The sequence below is a fragment of the Dasypus novemcinctus genome, chromosome 15 (genome assembly GCF_030445035.2).
Source record: "Dasypus novemcinctus isolate mDasNov1 chromosome 15, mDasNov1.1.hap2, whole genome shotgun sequence".
NCBI lineage: Eukaryota > Metazoa > Chordata > Mammalia > Cingulata > Dasypodidae > Dasypus > Dasypus novemcinctus.
This window is the reverse complement of record NC_080687.1, coordinates 7,143,293-7,162,738: the sequence shown is the minus strand read 5'-3', so window position 1 is coordinate 7,162,738 and position 19,446 is coordinate 7,143,293. Positions and strand designations below refer to the sequence as shown.

The window sequence follows — 19,446 nt, the reverse complement described above, 5'->3', positions numbered from 1 at the left end:
TGTCCTCTATGTCACTTAGTCCTTCCCGGGAGGGAGACAGAGCAGGTAATATTAGCCCCATTCTGTAGATGAGGAAAACAAAGCTTAATTTAGCCAAGGCTACATGGCTGCTAAGTGACAAGGAGAATGAGAGCTTGACATGAAGTCTGGAAACATAGACAAAAATCCATAAAAAATGGCTTATTGCCTTATTTATAATTTATATTATATTTTATATATAGTTTAATGACATTACATGAAACTCTCTGCTATCTCTTAAACAGCGTTTAGTTCCTTGTGCAGCTCAAAATTGCAATGATCTCCAACATTTCCATCAGGCTCTGTATATATGCCTCATCTGTGTGGGCCTCAGATCATTTGAAAATCTGATTTTCAATGAATAACCTGTGCAATTAGCATACCCCAGAAGAAGTAATCAGGGGGGGTCAATATATTTTAAAAAGTAAAGTATCATCTGTTTCAGGTTTCATGGTCCCCCTGCAGCCCTCCCAATTCCAGGCCCATCCCTCTTTCTACTATATTCTGCAGCCAGGTCATTAATTACTCAACCAAATGCTCAACTATTCCTCATTAATTTTCTCTGCTAGCTTTCTAGGAGATTTGGGAAAATTATAGAAGTTCAGTTTCACAACAGAAATTTTGTCCAGAAGACAGTTACCAGGTTATGACTTAAAATTAGGAAAAATTGGTCCAGTTCATGCTGAATTTGTGTGGTGATACAGAAAAATAATTATCTAGCTAAATATTCACCATAAATCATCAAATTCTATTATATGCTCTATAATAAAAATTCAAAAATGAAAGTGCATTACAGATTTTCAGGAATAAGGATTGAAACCAAATCTATTTGTTTATAGCTTCCTGGTTAACTGAGGTAACCAGAAATTCCAGTTAAAGTGCCTATTTCCCAAACATTCCAGTTTTAAAATGGGTGATTCTATTGTGCTTTTGGTATATTTCTATTGAGTTATTTTTCTTTGTTTATTGCTTCCTCCCCCTCTCCATCCCATCCTTCTCCATCTTCCCTGAGCCAAGCTTTCTGTTTGCCTATACTTCTTAACTTCCTACTTATTTACTCTTTCTCATTTCCACCTCATCCTCTTCTTTCTATCTTTCCTTACTTCTGTTTTGTAATACTTGTTCTTCCTTATCTCTTTTGGATTAAGAAAATAGAGTTCATTTATTCATGCATTTATTTATTTATACATGACAACTTTGTTAGCATTATAATAAACTTGAAACTACAGAAGTGGAAAGACAAAACTAATGTTTCTCAAGCACTGTTCATATATACTCTCATTTGATCCTTTACAATAATCCTTCGAAATAAGGGCTTCTCCAGTTTAGCACATAAGAAAACTTACAGGCCATATTCTTTCGACATGCCCGTACTTTCTCTAATCTAGTTTTGGAGGCAAAACATGCACATAGGAAAAAGCTAGAGAATGACTTCTAGCGCGTGTCTAAATGACTAATATGCCTTTAGGAATCTGCCTAAAACCCTTGGGAATAATGAGCGATGATGGGATTTGTTAGGGAAGGATTGATGGAAGGACACATTCTCAGCCTGGCATTTCTGGTGGTGGTGCAAAACCAGCCAGGCTTTGGCCCCATTGTTGGTATTAGCTCAGTGTATCAGAACTTTCCTGAGCAGCTGATACTCACTGGTGACCAGGAAATGCAAGCAAAGAATAGCTGTCCTGAGGAAGATGTTTGCATTCCTACATGACAGTTCTGGGCTCTCAGGCCCGTCTGGAAGGCAAATTGTGTACCTTCTAAGGAGAAGGTTGACTCCACTGTTTAAATCATTGGTATACTTGCTTAAAGTCTCTCTTCTGATTTGGTAAAATGAAAGTTCTGTGGCTGCTGGTCATGCAGTTCCACTCCTCTAATTCTCTCAGGCTTGACTGAGCTCTGCTTCACGTGAGGCATGGTCTGGCCCAGTGGAGAGCAGAAAATGAGGACTGTGTGTTTCCCATAATGGGTAATACTCGTCCAACGCAGAAAACGGGCTATGAGAGCAAACTGGAAAGGAAGTCTACATAATGAGGTGGTCCTGGAGGAGAAATGATGGCGTCGCTCAATCATCAGCTCTCAGTCTCCTGCCCAGAGTTGGTGGAGATATTATTCTGTTGATTAGAGCTACCATTCCATCTCTTTCTCAAAGCCAAACCTAACTAATCTTTGACCTTGGAGCACTGCCCACCTTCCAGTGATCCTCTCCAACTCACCTTTTAAAGTCAGGTCCTCTGTCTTCTAGAATAATCTGATGTTGCCAGTTATTCTGAGCACCCCTTGCATGGGGATCTGTGGAGTAGGGCTAGGAAGTGAACTGATAACTTGCAGAATCTACGTCTGGATGTAAATTGTGAAGTATCTATTTCAGAAAGATGTGTGTTCTTTCTAAAAGGGTTTGTACTTACCTTACTGACTCTAGCCAGTTAAGCTCTCGAACAGTTAGAGGTACAAGCAGGCACAGCAAGTCTTCCCACCTCCAAGCCCTGCACAGATTGCGCTGGCCTTTACCAATGGCGATTTCCAGATGTCCTTAGCAAGTGACCTAGTGAGCGTTGCTGTGGAATTGATTGTGGAAGAGCATTGAACAAACTCCTTTCTGGGTATTGAATATTTATTTTCCAGTTTCCCTTCTCCCTCAACCTGAAGCTGTAGACATCAGTATAATGAAAAAAGGTTACATAGCGGTGCCTTTAAGCTGTGACCGATTCATGGACATCTTTTATTAAGCTCGTGCGGTAGTTTTTTTATTAAGCTTGCACAATGTTTTTTTTTTCTTTAATTGACCCTACATCTAAAAATTAAAATTTCTCCCACACACACATACACTCAAAACTGGATTTCTGGCATCTCTGATGGAGAAGATCTAGCACCATTGGGCCTGCCTTCCTAAGTGGCTACAATTAGCTGGAGCTGAATTCCGGCTGCTGCATTTGAACCGTTCAGCAGGGCCCCTGCTGCCTGTTGATTTCCTGCACTTGAGGCAAGAGTTGGGTACCAGCTCTTGGGTGGATGGCCTGGGTTCTTCTTAGAGTAGGAAAACATGCCTCTGCCCTAAGATTCCAAGATGAGAAATGAAAGCTATGAAAGAGGGTCACATGTTTCAAGACAAGTGGAAGGGAGTATTTTTCTTTACAGATGTGAGCAACTTTTCTATGTGTATGATATGCAAGCACCTGTCTGCTTTGCTTGTTGATAGAGGAATATGTTGGAGGAGTGTTTCTCATTGCCTGTATGAAACAACAAACCAGTGTTTCTAAGAGAAGCGGTTTCAGTACTTGGGAAGAGAATGGCTTTTTTAAAAAAAGACAGAGATGACTGGTAAATGCTTTAGGCTGCTTAGTGATTATGACAGCAATTCTCCTAGGATAAGACACAGCAGAGGACATAGGACATAAAACAAGGAGTATGACTTGCCTGTGTCTCGTCCATTTGTAGACACTGTTTTACAGGTGGTTCCTCTGCCCACACAGGAGAGAAAATGTCATCAGAGCTTAGAAACATCACTGCTAACTAAGATTTTGGGGTTCTACTGTCCTCTCTCTATCTCTCATGGAATCCATTCTGGAGTGACTTCAACTAGGTGGTTTAAATTCACATAAATGTAGATCTGCAAGCGAAGTCTCTAGACAGCTCAGCTCCAAGTTTTCCAGGCAGTGGCTTCAGTCTTGGCCCTAGAACTAGTCAACACAGTTCATCACCCCTGTTCTGCAGAGCTGGACCTTGGAGAGATGAAGAAGGTTCCACTTCATTTGTTAAAAGAGATTTTAGTCGACACGTTTATAATTCAAGAGATTTCTAGCACCTACTTGAATACTTAACGTTTTTTGGACTCAAGTGCAATAATTGACATTTAGCCATAGTACATTTCAACTTACTATATTCAAACCATTATTCTGACTATTAAGATCTTTTTGATCCCTAACACTCAGTTAAGTATTTGCTCTCCCTGCATAGCCCGTGAATGAGAAGCCTGCCTCATATGAGTTGATAAAAAATGTTGGACAAGACAAGGTTTTTCTCTAGCTCCATGGGAATGCATTGCATATCAGCCTTCAAGTAGAGTCCCTCAGTCCTCCTTCTATGTCCTAAACGTCCTCAGGAAATGCCTGCTGAAGAACACAGTGTTCTCACAGCCTAGGAGAGCCAATGCACAAATGTATCATGGAACAGAGAAGCTTCATCATTAAGCCAGATGATCTCAGTTTAACCCATGTCGTGTAAACCAGGGACTTAAAGAGATTAAATGTGATAAGAGTGACTGCTAATACTGTGCCTCATCTTCTGTCGTGTTGAAAATTTCTTAGGTATTAACTGACTAGTTATGGAAAAACATAGGACCAATCAGAGAGCAGAAAATCAAGAAACAAAATAATATAGTAGATATAAAAATAGAGCAACAGCTGTACTAGTGTTCAGCTGCAAGAATTAGACTGTTCTGGGCTTTTTAAGCTCTGCTTGCCCATGGTCAGCACCTTGGCTTCTTGATTTTGTTTTTTCTCACTTTGAGAAAACATCCCTCTAAATCAGATTTCTTGATCTAGACCAGGAGCACAGGAACAGGTCAAATAAAGCAATGGCTTTCCCACTGTGTTTTTTAAAAGAACTTTAAGTCACCAAAACATACCAAAGTTTAGAAAGGCTTCTAAGAAGATGGTTTTTTTAAACCAGGGTGCAGGATGGTTTTTTTTAAAACATTAGCATGGGGGAAAATGTTTTAACAGTCTTCATAAAATGGTGCCCTGGAAAGGCATTTTTTACTCTCTTTATTCAGATCTCTAAATGCAAACCAGCTCCAGCCTGTGGACTAGGAAAGGATTCTGAGATAATAAACATCAAGGCAGCTGGGACTAGCCTACCTAAAAAGGAGAGTTCAGGAAGGACACTCTGAGAGCTGGTGTTCATCAGAGTTGGCCATCTCCCCAGAAATGCAGAGTGCCCTAAGAGCTGAGTAGGAGGAACTCCTTGGCAAGGAAATTCCTTAGTGCCGAGCCAGAGTTGAAAAGTTTCATTTACCTCAATTGAACAGAGATTGTACTTTAGCTTATTTGGTGAGCTTCTTGGATTACAACCCACTTTCGGAAAATGGTGAAAAAACTGAAAAGACAGCCGTTTTCTTCACACAAGACCATGTAATTTACTCGGTACTTGCTTCATTCAACACTTCTGAAAAATAAATTCCATGGTAGAAGCAGTTCCTTGCTAACATGCATAGTAAACATTTTGATCAAATTTGAAGCTTTCCTCAAATTCTTCACAATGGAATTCCATTCTGCAGACAAAGACGTAAGACTTTGTCCTGTACTCCTTTCTGGTGCGACATTGGATTTCAGTGGATAAGGTTTGGTTATAAAACCTCTATACATACTTGCTTTAAAGTTGTCTTGAAAATAATACGTACCTCAAGCTGTGTAATCCATGTCCAGTCTTAACTCAATCAACATAACACAGTAGTCATCAGTGTGCCCGAACCAGGTGGTAATAGCAGCAGGTGAGAGAGGAAGAGGCTCTTGGAGTCGGAAGACAGTGGCAGGGATGAGGGATAATCCTTTAGTTTTGTAAGTACTATAAGTAATTATTTGTTCTTATACACTGTGCCTCATGTTAAAGTACAACATGTTAAACCCAGAAAATTTTTTGAAATAGCTTTAAAATATGGGCTTTTGTTGTTAAGGATTAGAAACTGAGTGAGGTAAGTCTCTAAACATTTTGAAAATTCAGAACTCAGATATATTGGCCCATAAGTAGGCCTGAGCAAATCAATTTTTTAAAAAATATTCTGAGCTAAGATGTTATCACCTCTTTCTACCTACCCAAACTTCCCTCAAACCAATTCTAAGGTTATGACATGGGGGTGGGGGGAAGATCCTCTTGCTGCTGTCGCTGAACATGGAACATGTCAGTTATTTTAGACCAGTCAACAGGTCTAGCTGACTTTTAGAAAGTGTCTATTTTTCAAAATTACAAGAAATAAAATGCAAGAAAATTACTTACCTCATGTTTGAGACTCACAATGTTCAGTCCTTTGAAATTACAAAATCTAGCAATCCTACAAAATATTCTCAAAATATTCATAATCTGACTCTGTAAAGAAAACGCCACTTAGATGGTTAACCATATGGGTATTATTCTTCATAGTTTATGAAACTATGAGGCAGAACATATTCAAGGCACTGACGTCACTAAGGTCAAGCAATGTGACAATTTATTTGGGGCTGTACTACTTGAAATGTCTTACATTACTCTGTTGGTCTCACAATTGCACTATGTTCACCTCTTATTCATATTATACACTAGAAAATCTTCAAGCAATAAACATTCATGACTTCTGGTCTCCAAGACTGACAAAATCTAAACCAACTAATCAGAGCACCTAAAAGATTAAAAACTCTATTTTTCAATGGCACATTTCCCATGAGCGCTTGTTTTTCACTGGAACGCTGCGCATGTGGATGGGTACAACTTCTGCCCCCATCGACCAAGTTTGGGCAAGCGATGCTAATACTGCTGACGGTTCTGCTCTTGGAAGAGGGCTGTGCTTTCCGTTGCATGCATTCCACTGACCCTGTACTTTCTTTCCTTTCCTCTGTTTCCTGCGCCATGCTTGCTGTGTAGCAAATGGAATCTCTTGCAGTAAGTTAAAGTTCTTTCATACTCTCTGTCCATTTAAACATGGACCCCAAATAAACCTTATTTTTACTGTTACAGTTATATCTCTTAGCGTGTCCTCCCTTTTGTTTCATTTGATTTCATTTGGTAGACCAAGACGTGCAGTTTATTGGTAGCACTCTGGGCTGCTTTTGTCCCAAAGTAGAAACCTATGTTGCTATGTATTCTGATATTATCAGTGGAATATTTTGAATAATAACTACCATTATTTGGCACTTACATAAGTCGGAATATTCATAGCTAGGCTTCACGATAAATTGTGAAGGTACCATTATGTTTTTGAGCAATATTTTTTTTTTATCTATATGTCTCTGGCAGTTATCCTTGTTAAAAGGTTTGCATAGTAAAAGTATGTCAAATGATCATTAAATAAAATGGTTTGCTAAAATAACCAAAGATCCAGGCTGGGTTAATTAGTGACTGTAACTATTTCTTTAAACCAAGGATAGTTACCAGAACAGAGAGGTCAAAAACTTTTTTTTTTTTTTTTTTTTTAGTTAGGCCAGTAACTAAATACATTTACCCTCAAATACATTTAAGTAGAAACTTTTCCCCTGAGGATCAGGGCAAGCAAGGGAGGAGGAAAAACATTTTAATTTAGCATAGTATTAGCATGCATTTTAGTTAACATTTTAAAATCAGCATTAAAAGCCTGTTCATAATATTAATAGAACATCCTTTCTAAAGCCCAAATTTAGATTCTTCTTATTTCTCCCTTTGATGGGTTTGGGGAATAATTTTCAGTCAGAGCAGAACCCCCGGATTATGAGCCAAGGTCTTTATCGCCCAACCCATTAGTGAAAGAAAAGGGCCTTGTTGAGCCCTCCTTAACCCCATTTGAAGACTGAACAGTGAAGTGTTTACTTTACACCAGTTTCTCTGGTGACTGCTGAGCCATGAAATTCTGTCTAGGGATAGCTCTTCTCCTTTCCGAGAATCCCACTCACCAGCTGGAAGCTGACCCATTTGGGGAATAGCACAGGCGAAGTTCAGAGGCCACAACACACCCAGGTCCAGCTCAGGGAGCTGTCCAGGCTCAGGGCTGGGCTGCCTGTGCTGCTTTTTTCCTCATTGTGCGCATAAGCTGGACAATGACAAACAAATCTTTAAATTCCAGAGTTTCTATGGGGCTCCAGGGCCAGTTTCTCTTACTGCTTTTTAATGCTCTTTCCACAGAAAATGTTGACTGTTTTCATAATTTCTCCTTTTAAAAGTATTTTTGGCCACCTCTTCATATCTCTTTAATCCAACAAGTATTTGTGAGCACTGAGCAGAAGCCCCGTGAGTCAAACTCCAAGGATTACTTGGCTGTGTCTCCCCACACAGTAGGACAAGCGTCTGCTCCGCGGACCACAGCAGGGACTGTTGCTGCGCCATCACCCAAGCCCAAGCTTCTGCTGAATTTATAAATTTAACAGCCAGAGCTGCTTCATGTTTTGCCTTCCAGATACACTCTTAATAAAAAGAAACTTTGTTTTTAAAACACTTCGTACCTTATAAAAATTAAGACAGCTACTCAACTATAATTTGCAGGCCTTTTATTGGCAAGGATAGTAGAAATTTGGCAGCTTGTTCAGTTCCATTAAAACCATCAGTCCTCTCTAATTAGTCATCTTCCAGGAGCTATTTTCTTCTGTATTCTGCTGTGAATTTCTTATTGTTGTTGGACTGGGTTTTGTTTTCTGCTCTTCATTTTAAAATGTATCTGTCGCCACTGAGATTCCCCTTGTTGTACAAGGAGCCCAGTAGTGCCGATTGCGTAATAACCATTTCTTCCCATGTCACTTCTCTCTGTAGCAATTGGAACTGTGTCAGAGATTATATAAACTGCACTTCCAGCTGCTGCTGCTTTTTCAGTCCTATTGTAAACTCATCGGCCAGGTACATGAAGTGAGCTCCATGCCCGAGGTAAGTCCTCATGGCTGCCTGAGAACCACTGCTTTTCTTTTGTTCTTTTGAGAATCACCACTTTTCTTTTGTTCTTTAGATTCTTTTGGGCTGTTCAAAGTTAATTTCCTTCCCACAGAATTGTTGTCCTCAGGCACAAGCCTTAAATGAACGCCTTACGTGTATTTCTGATCCCATTTTTTAAAATTTTCTCTGGTGCATGCCCAGGGCTAGGGCAAGGCAAACACCGAGGGGAAGGCACCTCAGATGCTGGGCCCTGGAAGCCTGTTGGCCCCACCCATGTCCTGGCCCTGTGTCTGGATATCCTGATTGGAAAAAAATCCCTTGCATTGTGCTGTTCCTTCTCTACTTTTAGCTTCTTGTACTTGCCCTCACATTGTGATGAGAAGGAAGTGTATATGCGATACCTTTGATCCTCTTCAGTTTCCCTGCCCTGCCCAGCATCAGGGCATTTAATGTTTTTTGTTTTGTTTTGTTTTTTAATAAAACTTAAAATTAAAGTTAATAGATCACATAGAACATTACATTAAAAAAACATAAGAGGGTCCTATATAATCCACATCCCACTCCCACACCCCCATCATTTTTGTAAATTGTATTTCTTGAAGATAAATACATCACAAAAAGGTTACATTATAGAAAACATAAGAGATTCCCGTATTCTCCCCATCCCCCTACCCCACTCCTCCCACACCAACAACCTCCCCCATCATTGTGGCACACTCATCGCACTCGGTGAACACATTTTGGAGCACTGCTGCACCACGTGGATAGTAGTTTACTCTGTAGTTCACACTCTCCCCCAGTACATTCAGTGGGTTATGGCAGGATATATAATGTCCAGCATCTGACCCTGTAGTATCATTTAGGACAACTCCAAAGTCCCCAAAATGCCCCCTCATCACATCTCTTCCCACTTCCTGCCTTCAGCAACTACTGTGGCCACTTCCTCCCCATCAGTGGTACAATTTCTTCTATTAGTAGTCATGGAAGTTCTATAGTAGAATATCATTAAGTCCACTCTAATCCATATTTTATTCCTCCATCCTGAGGATGCTGGGATGGTGATGTCCACTCCACCTCTATATTGAGAGGGGGCTTAGATTCCACATGGGTGATGGATGCAATTCTCCTGCTTGCAGTTATAGGCACTCTCAGTTCCCTGGTGTGGTGAGTGACCATCCTCACCTCCCTGTTAGCTGACCTGCGTTAAGTCCAACGAACCAGAGAGTAGGAGTTGCAACTCTGCTGAGGCTCAGGGCCCAGCTGGCACATGGACAGTCCAGAGATTCAAGTCTCCTGAGTATACACCAACGCTAGCACCAACCAAAGTTTCAATAAAAGTGACAAAAGAGGTATGTGTAGAAAGGTCACATCTGAGTCCACTCAGGGACACAAATTCCAAAGTAGGGCCCACTGACAGTACTGAGCTCCAGAGCCATCTGCCATGACCATATCCCTGTGGGTCTCTGTAGCCCTCAGGAGAACCAGTACCTGGGGTTGCATCCACTTAGGCTCTTTCTGGGGTCCTCCTGAGGAATGTGTAAGCATGACCCCTCGAGATGACCTCCTGGCTCTTTTTTGAAGGCTCTTAGCCTGTAAAAAAAGGTAAAATAATTTAAAGAGCCTACTTCCTGAGTGAGCCACACTTTTCCTAGCAGTGAGGAAGTCCTAAGACTGCAGCGTGGTGTGTGAAACGGTGGTGACACTGGGCACCGAGGAGGCGCCGAGGAGCCCCTGCTTCACCCCAGGCCAGGCGTGGTGAACTCAGAAAGTTTTCTGGAGGTCACGCCCGAGCAGGTCCTGGGCTGGGCTGGGGTAGGGAGAGGACACGCAGGCTGAGGCGAGGAGGAGCGTTCCGATAAGAGGGAGCAGCGTGGACACAGGCATGGTGCTGGGAGGAGAAAGGGTGGGGATCGGCCACAGGCCACGGCGTCCTGGGCACAGGCCACGTGGAGGTGTGTGGTCAGGGGAGCCAGGCTGAGGACGCTGCAGGGGTCGCCACCCACCACGGGTTCTTGGTTAAGACACCCGCAGTTGTCAGAATGAGACCCTGGGAAGCGCCCTCATCCAACAGGTGGACAGTCCAGGAAGAGCCACAGGAGACAGAGAATGAATGACTTACGATACTGATGGCTCACTTTCGAAAAAGGAAAAGTACTGTGGAACGTTGAAGTGTATTTTTGCAATGCTACTTTCAAGGGAGGCGTGAGTCAGACTTCTGCCTGTGAGGAGCTCTGCCACAGACCAGTTTTCCTCCCTAGAATCACTGATTATCCAGTAAATGAGAAGACAGCTGATAGTTACTTGCTACCTTGTCAAGATTTTTCATACTTTTCTGGCTGTTACTAACAGGATCCTCAGAGTGCATCTTTGTTCAAGAGATAGAGGGCATGCTTTCCATATGAAAAAGCTATTCAAATTTCACTTTAGTAGATGATGTCTGACCTGCTGTGCATTTACATATTTTGGTACCATGTTTAAAACTTACCTAGACTGAAAATAATTCAGGAAAAATGCATTTTCAAACTGAAAATCAAGATACTCCAATATCTTATTCAAAAGCATTTCCTCAGTAAATTTTGAACCTAGGTCTGGAGTACGTAGGATCACTAGGATTTATGTGAAGAAAACAGACCTTCTAACCTGCAGTCCTAAAGTACGTCCAGTGAGTAAGCAGGGCAGGAAGAAGAAAGAAAAAGGCACTGGTTAAATCAACTTTCCAGAGGAAACGGGCTTCATCAGCTTGCATTACAAAGGAGAAAAAAGTGCTCCGATTTCATGTCAGACTTCTTCTCTAATGCTCTTGAAATCTAATTGCAAAACAGTTGTCTTCCATAGTACGTTTTGGAGGGCACTAAAAAGTGACAGAAGTCCCTTCTTAAGACTTTTTAACACTTTGGACCTTTTGGTTCCTCATTTTCCAGGAAAATACCTTTTACTTCTGTAACATTGACACCAACGTTGCTTTGAGACTTTCCCTGTGCCTCTTTAAGATTACGTTTTCACTCTTTTCTAGAACAAACAGTGAGAAAGGAGGCTAGCATTACGGCAGAGCCGTGTTCACTGTGGCATTCGTGGATGCCAGGCTGCACTAAGCATTTGGTACCCGTGATCTCGAGTCTTTAAGATAGCCTGAAGAGGCGGGCGGGCCCTTCAGGCTGCAGATGAGACAGCTGAGGCTCAGGGAAGCCTGTTCACTTGCCTCATCATCCATCGCAGTGGGGTTTGGACCCAGAGCTACCCACCTGCAAAGCCACAAAGCCTGCTCCCTGAGCATTTGTCCTCGGCCTCTCTGCCCTTCAGGTTAAGCAGAGCTAGAGTTTTCAAGCAAGCAGAGCATCCCTTCTGGTCGTCCATAGCTTACCTGTGCCTGGAGCCGCCTCCACACACGGGGCGGCCTCACCTGTCCTGTTTGGCTTACCGAGATTTAAGCCTGTGCTTAACCAGACCCAGAGGATCAACTCTCTTTCCTTGTGGGGTGGAAAATCCAGCCTGCAACTAAATACGTATTTGTTTTTGTTTTTTTCATTTTAACAGCTGCTGAATATGTCCAGGGAGCTGAGTGACTTAAAGAAAAACCTGAAGGAGGCCACTGCGGCCATCGCAGCTGATCCTCTCTACCTCGAGGGCACCTGGGCCGGGCCGACCTTCACCTCCACGGAGGCCGCCATCCAGTCCATGCTGGAGTGCCTGAAGAACAACGAACTGGGCAAAGCTCTGCAGCAAATCAGGGAGTGCAGGTACCTGCTCGCTCTCGTGGGGGGGTCAAGAGAGGCGGGCTAGCAGCTACTTTGCTACGGTGGAGAGTAAGCCACTCCCAAAGGAGCAGCTAGATGTTTGGTGTCTCCTTCTCGGTATCCACTGTTGCCTTGCTGGAAGCACTCGGATTCCAGACTTTAGATGTGTGAAGTATTGATGGTAGTTCTGGTCATCCGTCAAATAGTGAAATGCCCCAAAGTGCAGCCACAGAACTTGCAAGCCATCCGACTATCCTTCTCCTGTGTCTTTTCTTCCATGCACTTTGATGCTGTATTGATACTCAGTGAAAGCAGGATACTATAGCAAGTAAGAGAAATGGTCTTAGATTATCAGATTCCATTCTGATAACTTTATGTTTTTTATATTCTTATCAAAAGCACTGTTACTCCGTGTTCTGAAATGGATCATGGTTATGTTTGCACAACTCTGTAAATACACTAAGACCCTTGAACTATGTACTTTAAATAGGCAGCTTGTATGGCATGTGAATTACAGCTTCATAAAGCCATTTTAAAAACATGAAATGATATTCTCATGGCAGCAAAGACTCATAACCTCCCAGCTTGGTGACCAGTAATGCCTCTAAGCTACGCTGTTCTTTTTTGACTACAGAAGCCTGTGGCCCAATGACATCTTTGGAAGCAGCTCTGATGATGAGGTCCAGACACTGCTTAATATTTATTTCCGTCACCAAACCCTGGGGCAGACAGGTACCTACGCCCTGGTGGGCTCCAACCAGAGCCTGACGGAAATCTGCAGCCGGCTGATGGAGCTAAACATGGAGATCCGGGACATGATCCGCAGGGCGCAGAGTTACCGGGTTCTCACTGCTTTCCTCCCGGACTCCAGCGTCTCGGGCACCAGCCTCTGACAGGAGCTGCCCGACCCAAGTGGTTTCCGTGCCAGGGGTGCTGCCATGCTGCGCTGACGTCACTCAGTGTCTTCTCTGTCTTCCGAAGGTTTGGCCGTTCTCCCTCTCGTGACCTGTAGGACTTTTTCTGGGGTGGGGCAGAACGCCCAACATGCAGCAGTACCACCACAACCAAGGCCACCCAGAACAACGAGGCAGCCGGGAAGGCGCTGGGGCAGTCTCCCCCGGTGTGCCGTGGGACACACACAGGTTCCCGCTTTACTGAGCAAACGCAACTCGCTACTGAAGAAGTGACTTCCATTGCATACCAAAGCCGACGTACTGGACAATACCTTCCTTTCTAGAAACAAGTTTGGATTGGCAAAAGTGCAATGTTTTCTTCACTGAAAGAATATTTTATATCCTAAAACTTGTACATTCTTTCCCTTTTTTTTCCTTTTTTCCTTTTTTTTTTTTTTTTTTACCCCATATTTTGGTGAGCTGAGAAAGGGGCAGGCAGAATGAAGCTGGCCACTGAAAACTGTAAGGTGGTCAAAAGCTGACAGCCTACATCCTTGCAAAAGGAGGTATAAATGGATTACGATTCAATGTACACTGTAATTTGAATGCCATTACTGTATCTAAAAGGAGCTGCTATGAGGTACTTCCTTCTGTTGCTTGGCTACTGTTTCTGGAGCCCCTGGGTCTCTTGGCAAGGGGTCTGTTTAGGACCCTAATACCAGAAATGGTCTAGATAGACTTTTTTTTAAGGATCTTGGCTGCTTTTTACTAGAAGGTTGCTTTTATGAGCATATTTATACTACAGAAGGATGAATGTTAAATTTAATTAACTTTGCCATTTTGTAGGCGAAAAAGTCATTCACATTATGAATCCCAAGTCTTTGACCAGTCACGCATGCGTATTTTAATACCCATTTGGGTAGCTGAAAGTAGAATCATGAAGATAATATATAAGTTCTCCCTTTGTCACTTAAGAACTGTCGTATCTGATTTGTAATATATTTGTAAAAGGCCACTCTTAAGTTCTCTCCTTCACCCTGAGGCTGCCGAGTGTTAAATGTGTGCATGTGAACCTGCTGCACATCAGAGACATATTCAAAGTCTATCTCTGTAACTTATTCACTCTGTAAATACATTTAAAGTTTTTGTGATGTAACCCTGATTGATATTCTGTTCAGAACTTCCTTTAGACTAAAAAAAGAAAAAAGAAAAAATATACATTGACCAAGGATTTGATTTCTGATTAATGGAGATTTTCATCTTGGAAAGGAAAAACATGGACAAAGAACTAAAGGAAATCAGGAAAACAATAGATGAACACAAAGAGAATATCAACAGAGAGATGGAAATTATACAAAGGAGCCAAACAGAACTGAAGACTACCATAAGAGAAAAACTAAAATTCCCTAAAGTGTTCCAAAGGCAGACTGGAATTGGCACTTGAAAAAATCAGAGCAGTTGAAGATAAGACATGAGATCATCCAGTCCAAGGAGCAGAAGGAAGAAAGAATGCAGAAAAGTGAGCATTTACATAGGTACAATTATGATTTGAATACTTACCGTGTGCTGAGATTCCTCCCTCAGCAAATACTAAATCCACTCTGGGCTGGGCAGAGCTTTAGGGGGTCCTGCCGCTGTCACAGAAGATCCTGCTCCGTGAGGCTTACATTTTAGTGGGGGGTGTTAGGGGTTGAGGCAGGTCCCACCAAAGGCATGTTCAGGTCCCAACTGGGGTCCTGCGGGCGTGAGCCCATTTGTAAGGAGCCCCCCGAGATGTCGTCGTTAAGGTGCATCCACCCGGAGGGGCCAGGGGCCTTCGTCCCACATGGCTCAAGGCCCTATCAGCAAAGGAAATGGGACACAGAAGAAGGAGCCCCAGGGGCAGACAGAAGCTGATTGGAGAGTGACCAGTCAGTGGTGCTTCTTTAGAGAGGGTGTCAGAGAAGTGCTCTCTAATAAGGTGATATCTGCGCAGAGAGAAGTAAGGACCGACGTGGCGACCTGGGAGAAAAGACATTCCAGCAAAGGGACCTCGTGGACAGGTGCCCTCACCGACAGGCAAGAGCCTGATTCCTTTGTTGAAGGCACAGCCGGAAGTCCGGGCTGGAGTGAGATGAGGGGAGAGGAGAGGAGCTAGACAGGTGGGCAGAGAGGCAGAGAGGAGGCTGAAGGGGGGCGGCAGCAGCCCAGAGGGCAACCGGAGCTGCCGGCCGGCGAGGATGCGCATGCTCGGGGCTTTGTTTTCAGACGTGTCATCTTTGGGATGCCTGTCAGACGCCCTGGGCAAGAGGGTGAGCCAGTGGTGCTGAGGGTGGAGGTGTGACCTGAAGACAGGGATTTTACTTAAAGCCCCCGGGGCGGAGAACTCGCCTGTTGCGAGTACAGAGTACAGTGGGTGGATTTGAGGCCCGAGCTGCTCTCAGCAGACTTTTTTTTTTTTTTAATTATTTATTTATTTTTAAAAATTACATTCAAAAAATATGAGGTCCCATTCAACCCCACCGCCCCCACCCCCTACTCCCCCCACAGCAACACTCTCTCCCATCATCATGACACATCCATTGCACCTGGTAAGTACATCTCTGAGCATCACTGCACCCCATAGTCAATGGTCCCCATCATAGCCCACACTATCCCACGTTCCATCCAGTGGGCCCTGGGGGGGGATCTACAATGTCCTGTAATTGTCCGTGAAGCAACACCCAGGACAACTCCACGTCCCGAAAACGCCTCCCCATCTCATCTCTTCCTCCCATTCCCCAAACCCAGCAGCCACCATGGCTACCCTTCCCACATCCATTCCACATTTCCTCTGTGGACATTGGATTGGTTGTGTCCATTGCACATCTATATCAAGTGGGGGCTTAGATTCCACATGGATACTGGATGCACTCCTCCTGCTTTCAGTTGTAGACACTCTAGGCTCCATGGTGTGGTGGTTGACCTTCTTCAACTCCATGTTAGCTGAGTGGGGTAAGTCCAATAAATCAAAGTGTAGGAGCTGAAGTCTGTTGAGGCTCTGGGCCTGGGTGTCATATTATCAGTCCAGAGATTCAAATCCCCTAAATATATCTTAAACCCCAGCACCAACTACAATTCCAATAAAGTAGCATGCAAGTCTTGTGAAAAGAGATCCCCTCTGAGTCCAATTCCATCACGCAGAAACACCAGCTCCAAAGAAGGGCCATCTGCCATGGCAGTGAACCCCATGTGCCATGACCATAGAACCCGTGGGTCTCTTTATCCCTCAAAAGAACCAATACCTGGGGTTGTATCTACTTTATCTGTCTCTTAGACTCTGCTCAGTTGTGCATAAGGGCATTCCTTCTGACAACCTCCAGACTCTTTTTTAGAGACTCATAGCCTTATAATCTCATTTCTCCTTTCCATTTCCCCCTTCCATTAGGTCAAACAGCATTTTGAAGTCATGTTATTATATGTAGACAGGGATATTCTGCTGATCCGTATTGAACCTTTAATTCAAGGTCATTTTCTAGTTGCATCTTCAGCTGGTATGTGGTAGTGATCCCTCGGTGCCAGGGAGGCTCATCCCCGGGTGTCATGTCCCACGCTGGGGGGAATGCACTGCATCTACATGCCCCCAGGCCCGCCCAGGGATCACTTTAATGCTCTGAAGCAGCAGATGCCAGAACTTTTTCAAGATCCCTGAGTGATTCCAATCCACTGCCAAGGTCGGCACTGCTTGAGTTGTTCCAGACCTAGGAGCAACTCAAGGCTGCAGATTCCCTGGGGTGGGGTCCCCACATTGGCGCTTTAATAGTCACTGCCGGTGGAGAGGCCCTGAGCTAGAAGCACGCTCCTCTCTGTTATACAGCATACTCTCCATCATCTGTCCACGCAGACGGGGCAGTGATTGTACTCCAGAGCTGACGGTAACTGTTTGTTTTGTAGCTGATGTCACAGGAAGTGAGGGGCAGGCCACTTACAGCTCGGTTTCCTGGCAGATGTTTCCCATTGTGTCTCCCTCTCCTCTCACCTCTACCCTACTTTTAGCAGCAAACTCATACTCTAATATGGCATGCTAACTTCTGGGCCCAAGAACTTGGGCCACCTGCCACACACTTCCAGGAAGTCCTGGGCCAGCAGGAGTGGGGAGCCCTCCTCTTTCTTTTTCAGAAAGGGCGTTGACTGAAGCTCACGTCCTCAGCTACACAGGCCACCCTCCCTCGACCCCAACGGCCTCCTCCGCAGCAGTGGTTGTAAACCCCATTGGCTGCAGCTCCACGGGCACTTTTAAAAATCCTGAGGCCCAGACCCCACCACCTATCCCTTAAGTTAAATGAGGGTGGGGCCCTGCCAGGGGAATCTGTAAAGGCCCTGGGATCAGTCCTGGCTGCGAAGCATTGCCCTAAAGCCTTCCTGCCCACTCCCCCGAATCCTCCGAGGAGAACTTAACTCCTCTCGCTGCCTTCCTTTCCACACTTGCTTCTGACTGCTTTCTCACTGACGTCAGCACCCTCATGGAAAACCCACAGAAAATCTTTTTCCTCCCAGTTTTACACTCTTACCTCCAGTGCTCTTTGTTCTGTGACCCCTTAGCCACCTAAATGTCATGGCTATTTCCAAAAAACCTTGTCCACAGCGTAAGTGTACCATTTCCAAAATCTCACTTCAAGTACCCCTCTGAGGAATTCCTCCAGTTGCCTTTTACTCTACTCCCTCCCCCAACTTACAATGACAGTTCTTCATCCCACCATCAACAGCCTGGGACAGCAAGACTCTTTCCCTGCCTCACTGCTGAACAAGCTGGAATTCCATGGATCATTATGATCACTCCCTTGCTGACATTTGCATATATCTTATCCCTCTGGTGTACTCACCTGGCTACATCCCAAGCTTGGTTAGATCTATGACCTTTTCCACACCTACACCAGAACTGCTGGAGTGTGACATGACTAGAAGGCAACTGGTAGCACCAGCAAATTTCAAATGGTCCCAAATCTCAAATGAGCTCTCCACACTGTCTGACGATCCTATAATACAATCTTGCCTCCCGGCTAATTTATATTTCCACAACCTGAGATAAGTATTCTAGACATTTCCCTTCCTACCTCAGCTGATACCTTTACTTCAAATTCATTGAGTAAACAAAACAAGTCAGACAGTCTCACCTTCACTACCAAATCGACAAATCTGCCTTTATCTAACCATGTCCTTGGTGACCTGTTATTTTACCATGAAAGAACTAGACTGCTCCTGGTGAGGACTACTTGCTCCACCTGTGCTTGGAACCTCATTTCCCCTTTCCAGGGGTTGGCTCCTGCGGGCATCCCCTCTCTTGCTGTACCACCAATTTTACTCTACTGAAGGGTTCCCATCAACATACAAACATATTCAGTACCTCCCTTTCCCCAAATATCCTTCTAGCTATCACCAGATTCCTATGCTTTCTAACAGCAAAACTTCTATAACGTATTACCTGTATTCACTGTCTTGACTTTACCTCCCATAAGCCTCTGGCTTCCATCTCCACTGTTCCATGGAAATTTCTCTTTCAACATCACCAATGGGGAAGCAGACGTGGCTCAACTGATAGAGCATCCATCTACCATATGGAGGGTCCAGGGTTCGATCCCAGGGCCTCCTGACCCATGTGATAAGCTGGCCCATGTGCAGTGCTGCTGCACGCAAAGAGTGCCTTGCCCGCATGGGGGTGCCCCACATGCAAGGTGTGTACCTTGCAAGGAGAGCCACCCCACATGTAAAAAGCGCAGCCCGACCAGGAGTGGCGCCTCACACACGGAGAGCTGATGGAGCAAGATGACGCAACAAAAAGACGCAGATTCCCAGTGCCGCCTGATAATGCAAGCGGATGCAGAAGAACACACAGTGAATGGACACACAGAGCAGACAATGGGGGGGAAGGCAGAGAAATTAAAAAAATAAACCTTTAAAACAAAAAAGATCACCAATGACCTCCATATTGCCCAATCCAATGGACAAGTCTGTGTCCACTTTTTCAACCTCTGCACAGGATTTGACTCAGCTGGCCACTCCCTCCTCCTCAAAATACTGCCCTATCTTGCATTTTGCGATACCATCTGTCTTAGTTTGCAATAGGGCTGCCACTGCAAAGTGCCAGATATGGGTTGCCTTTGATGATGGGAATTTTATTTAGAGTAAAAGCTTGCAGTTCTGAGACCCCAGAACATGTGAATCAAGGCATCTGTAGAGATGCTTTCTCAGAGGCCCTGCCACAT

The 19,446-nt window shown here is 44.2% G+C and overlaps 1 protein-coding gene across 6 annotated transcripts in view; it reads left to right on the top strand.

The window, feature by feature from the left end:
- The window catches only part of FRY (FRY microtubule binding protein), a 443,412-nt gene extending 428,971 nt beyond the window's left edge, over positions 1-14,441 (top strand). For 4 of the 6 annotated variants that reach the window (XM_071208166.1, XM_012519809.4, XM_071208165.1 and 1 more), the window contains 4 exons: positions 6,631-6,648; positions 8,482-8,592; positions 12,133-12,335; positions 12,967-14,441. In XM_071208166.1, the coding sequence (XP_071064267.1) occupies positions 6,631-6,648; positions 8,482-8,592; positions 12,133-12,335; positions 12,967-13,225 (591 nt within the window). In that variant the 3' untranslated portion in view covers positions 13,226-14,441. The remainder of the gene's footprint in view (positions 1-6,630; positions 6,649-8,481; positions 8,593-12,132; positions 12,336-12,966) is intronic. The other 2 variants (XM_058276985.2, XM_004478912.5) reach the window with 1 other exon arrangement.
- The last annotated feature ends 5,005 nt before the right edge of the window (positions 14,442-19,446 follow it).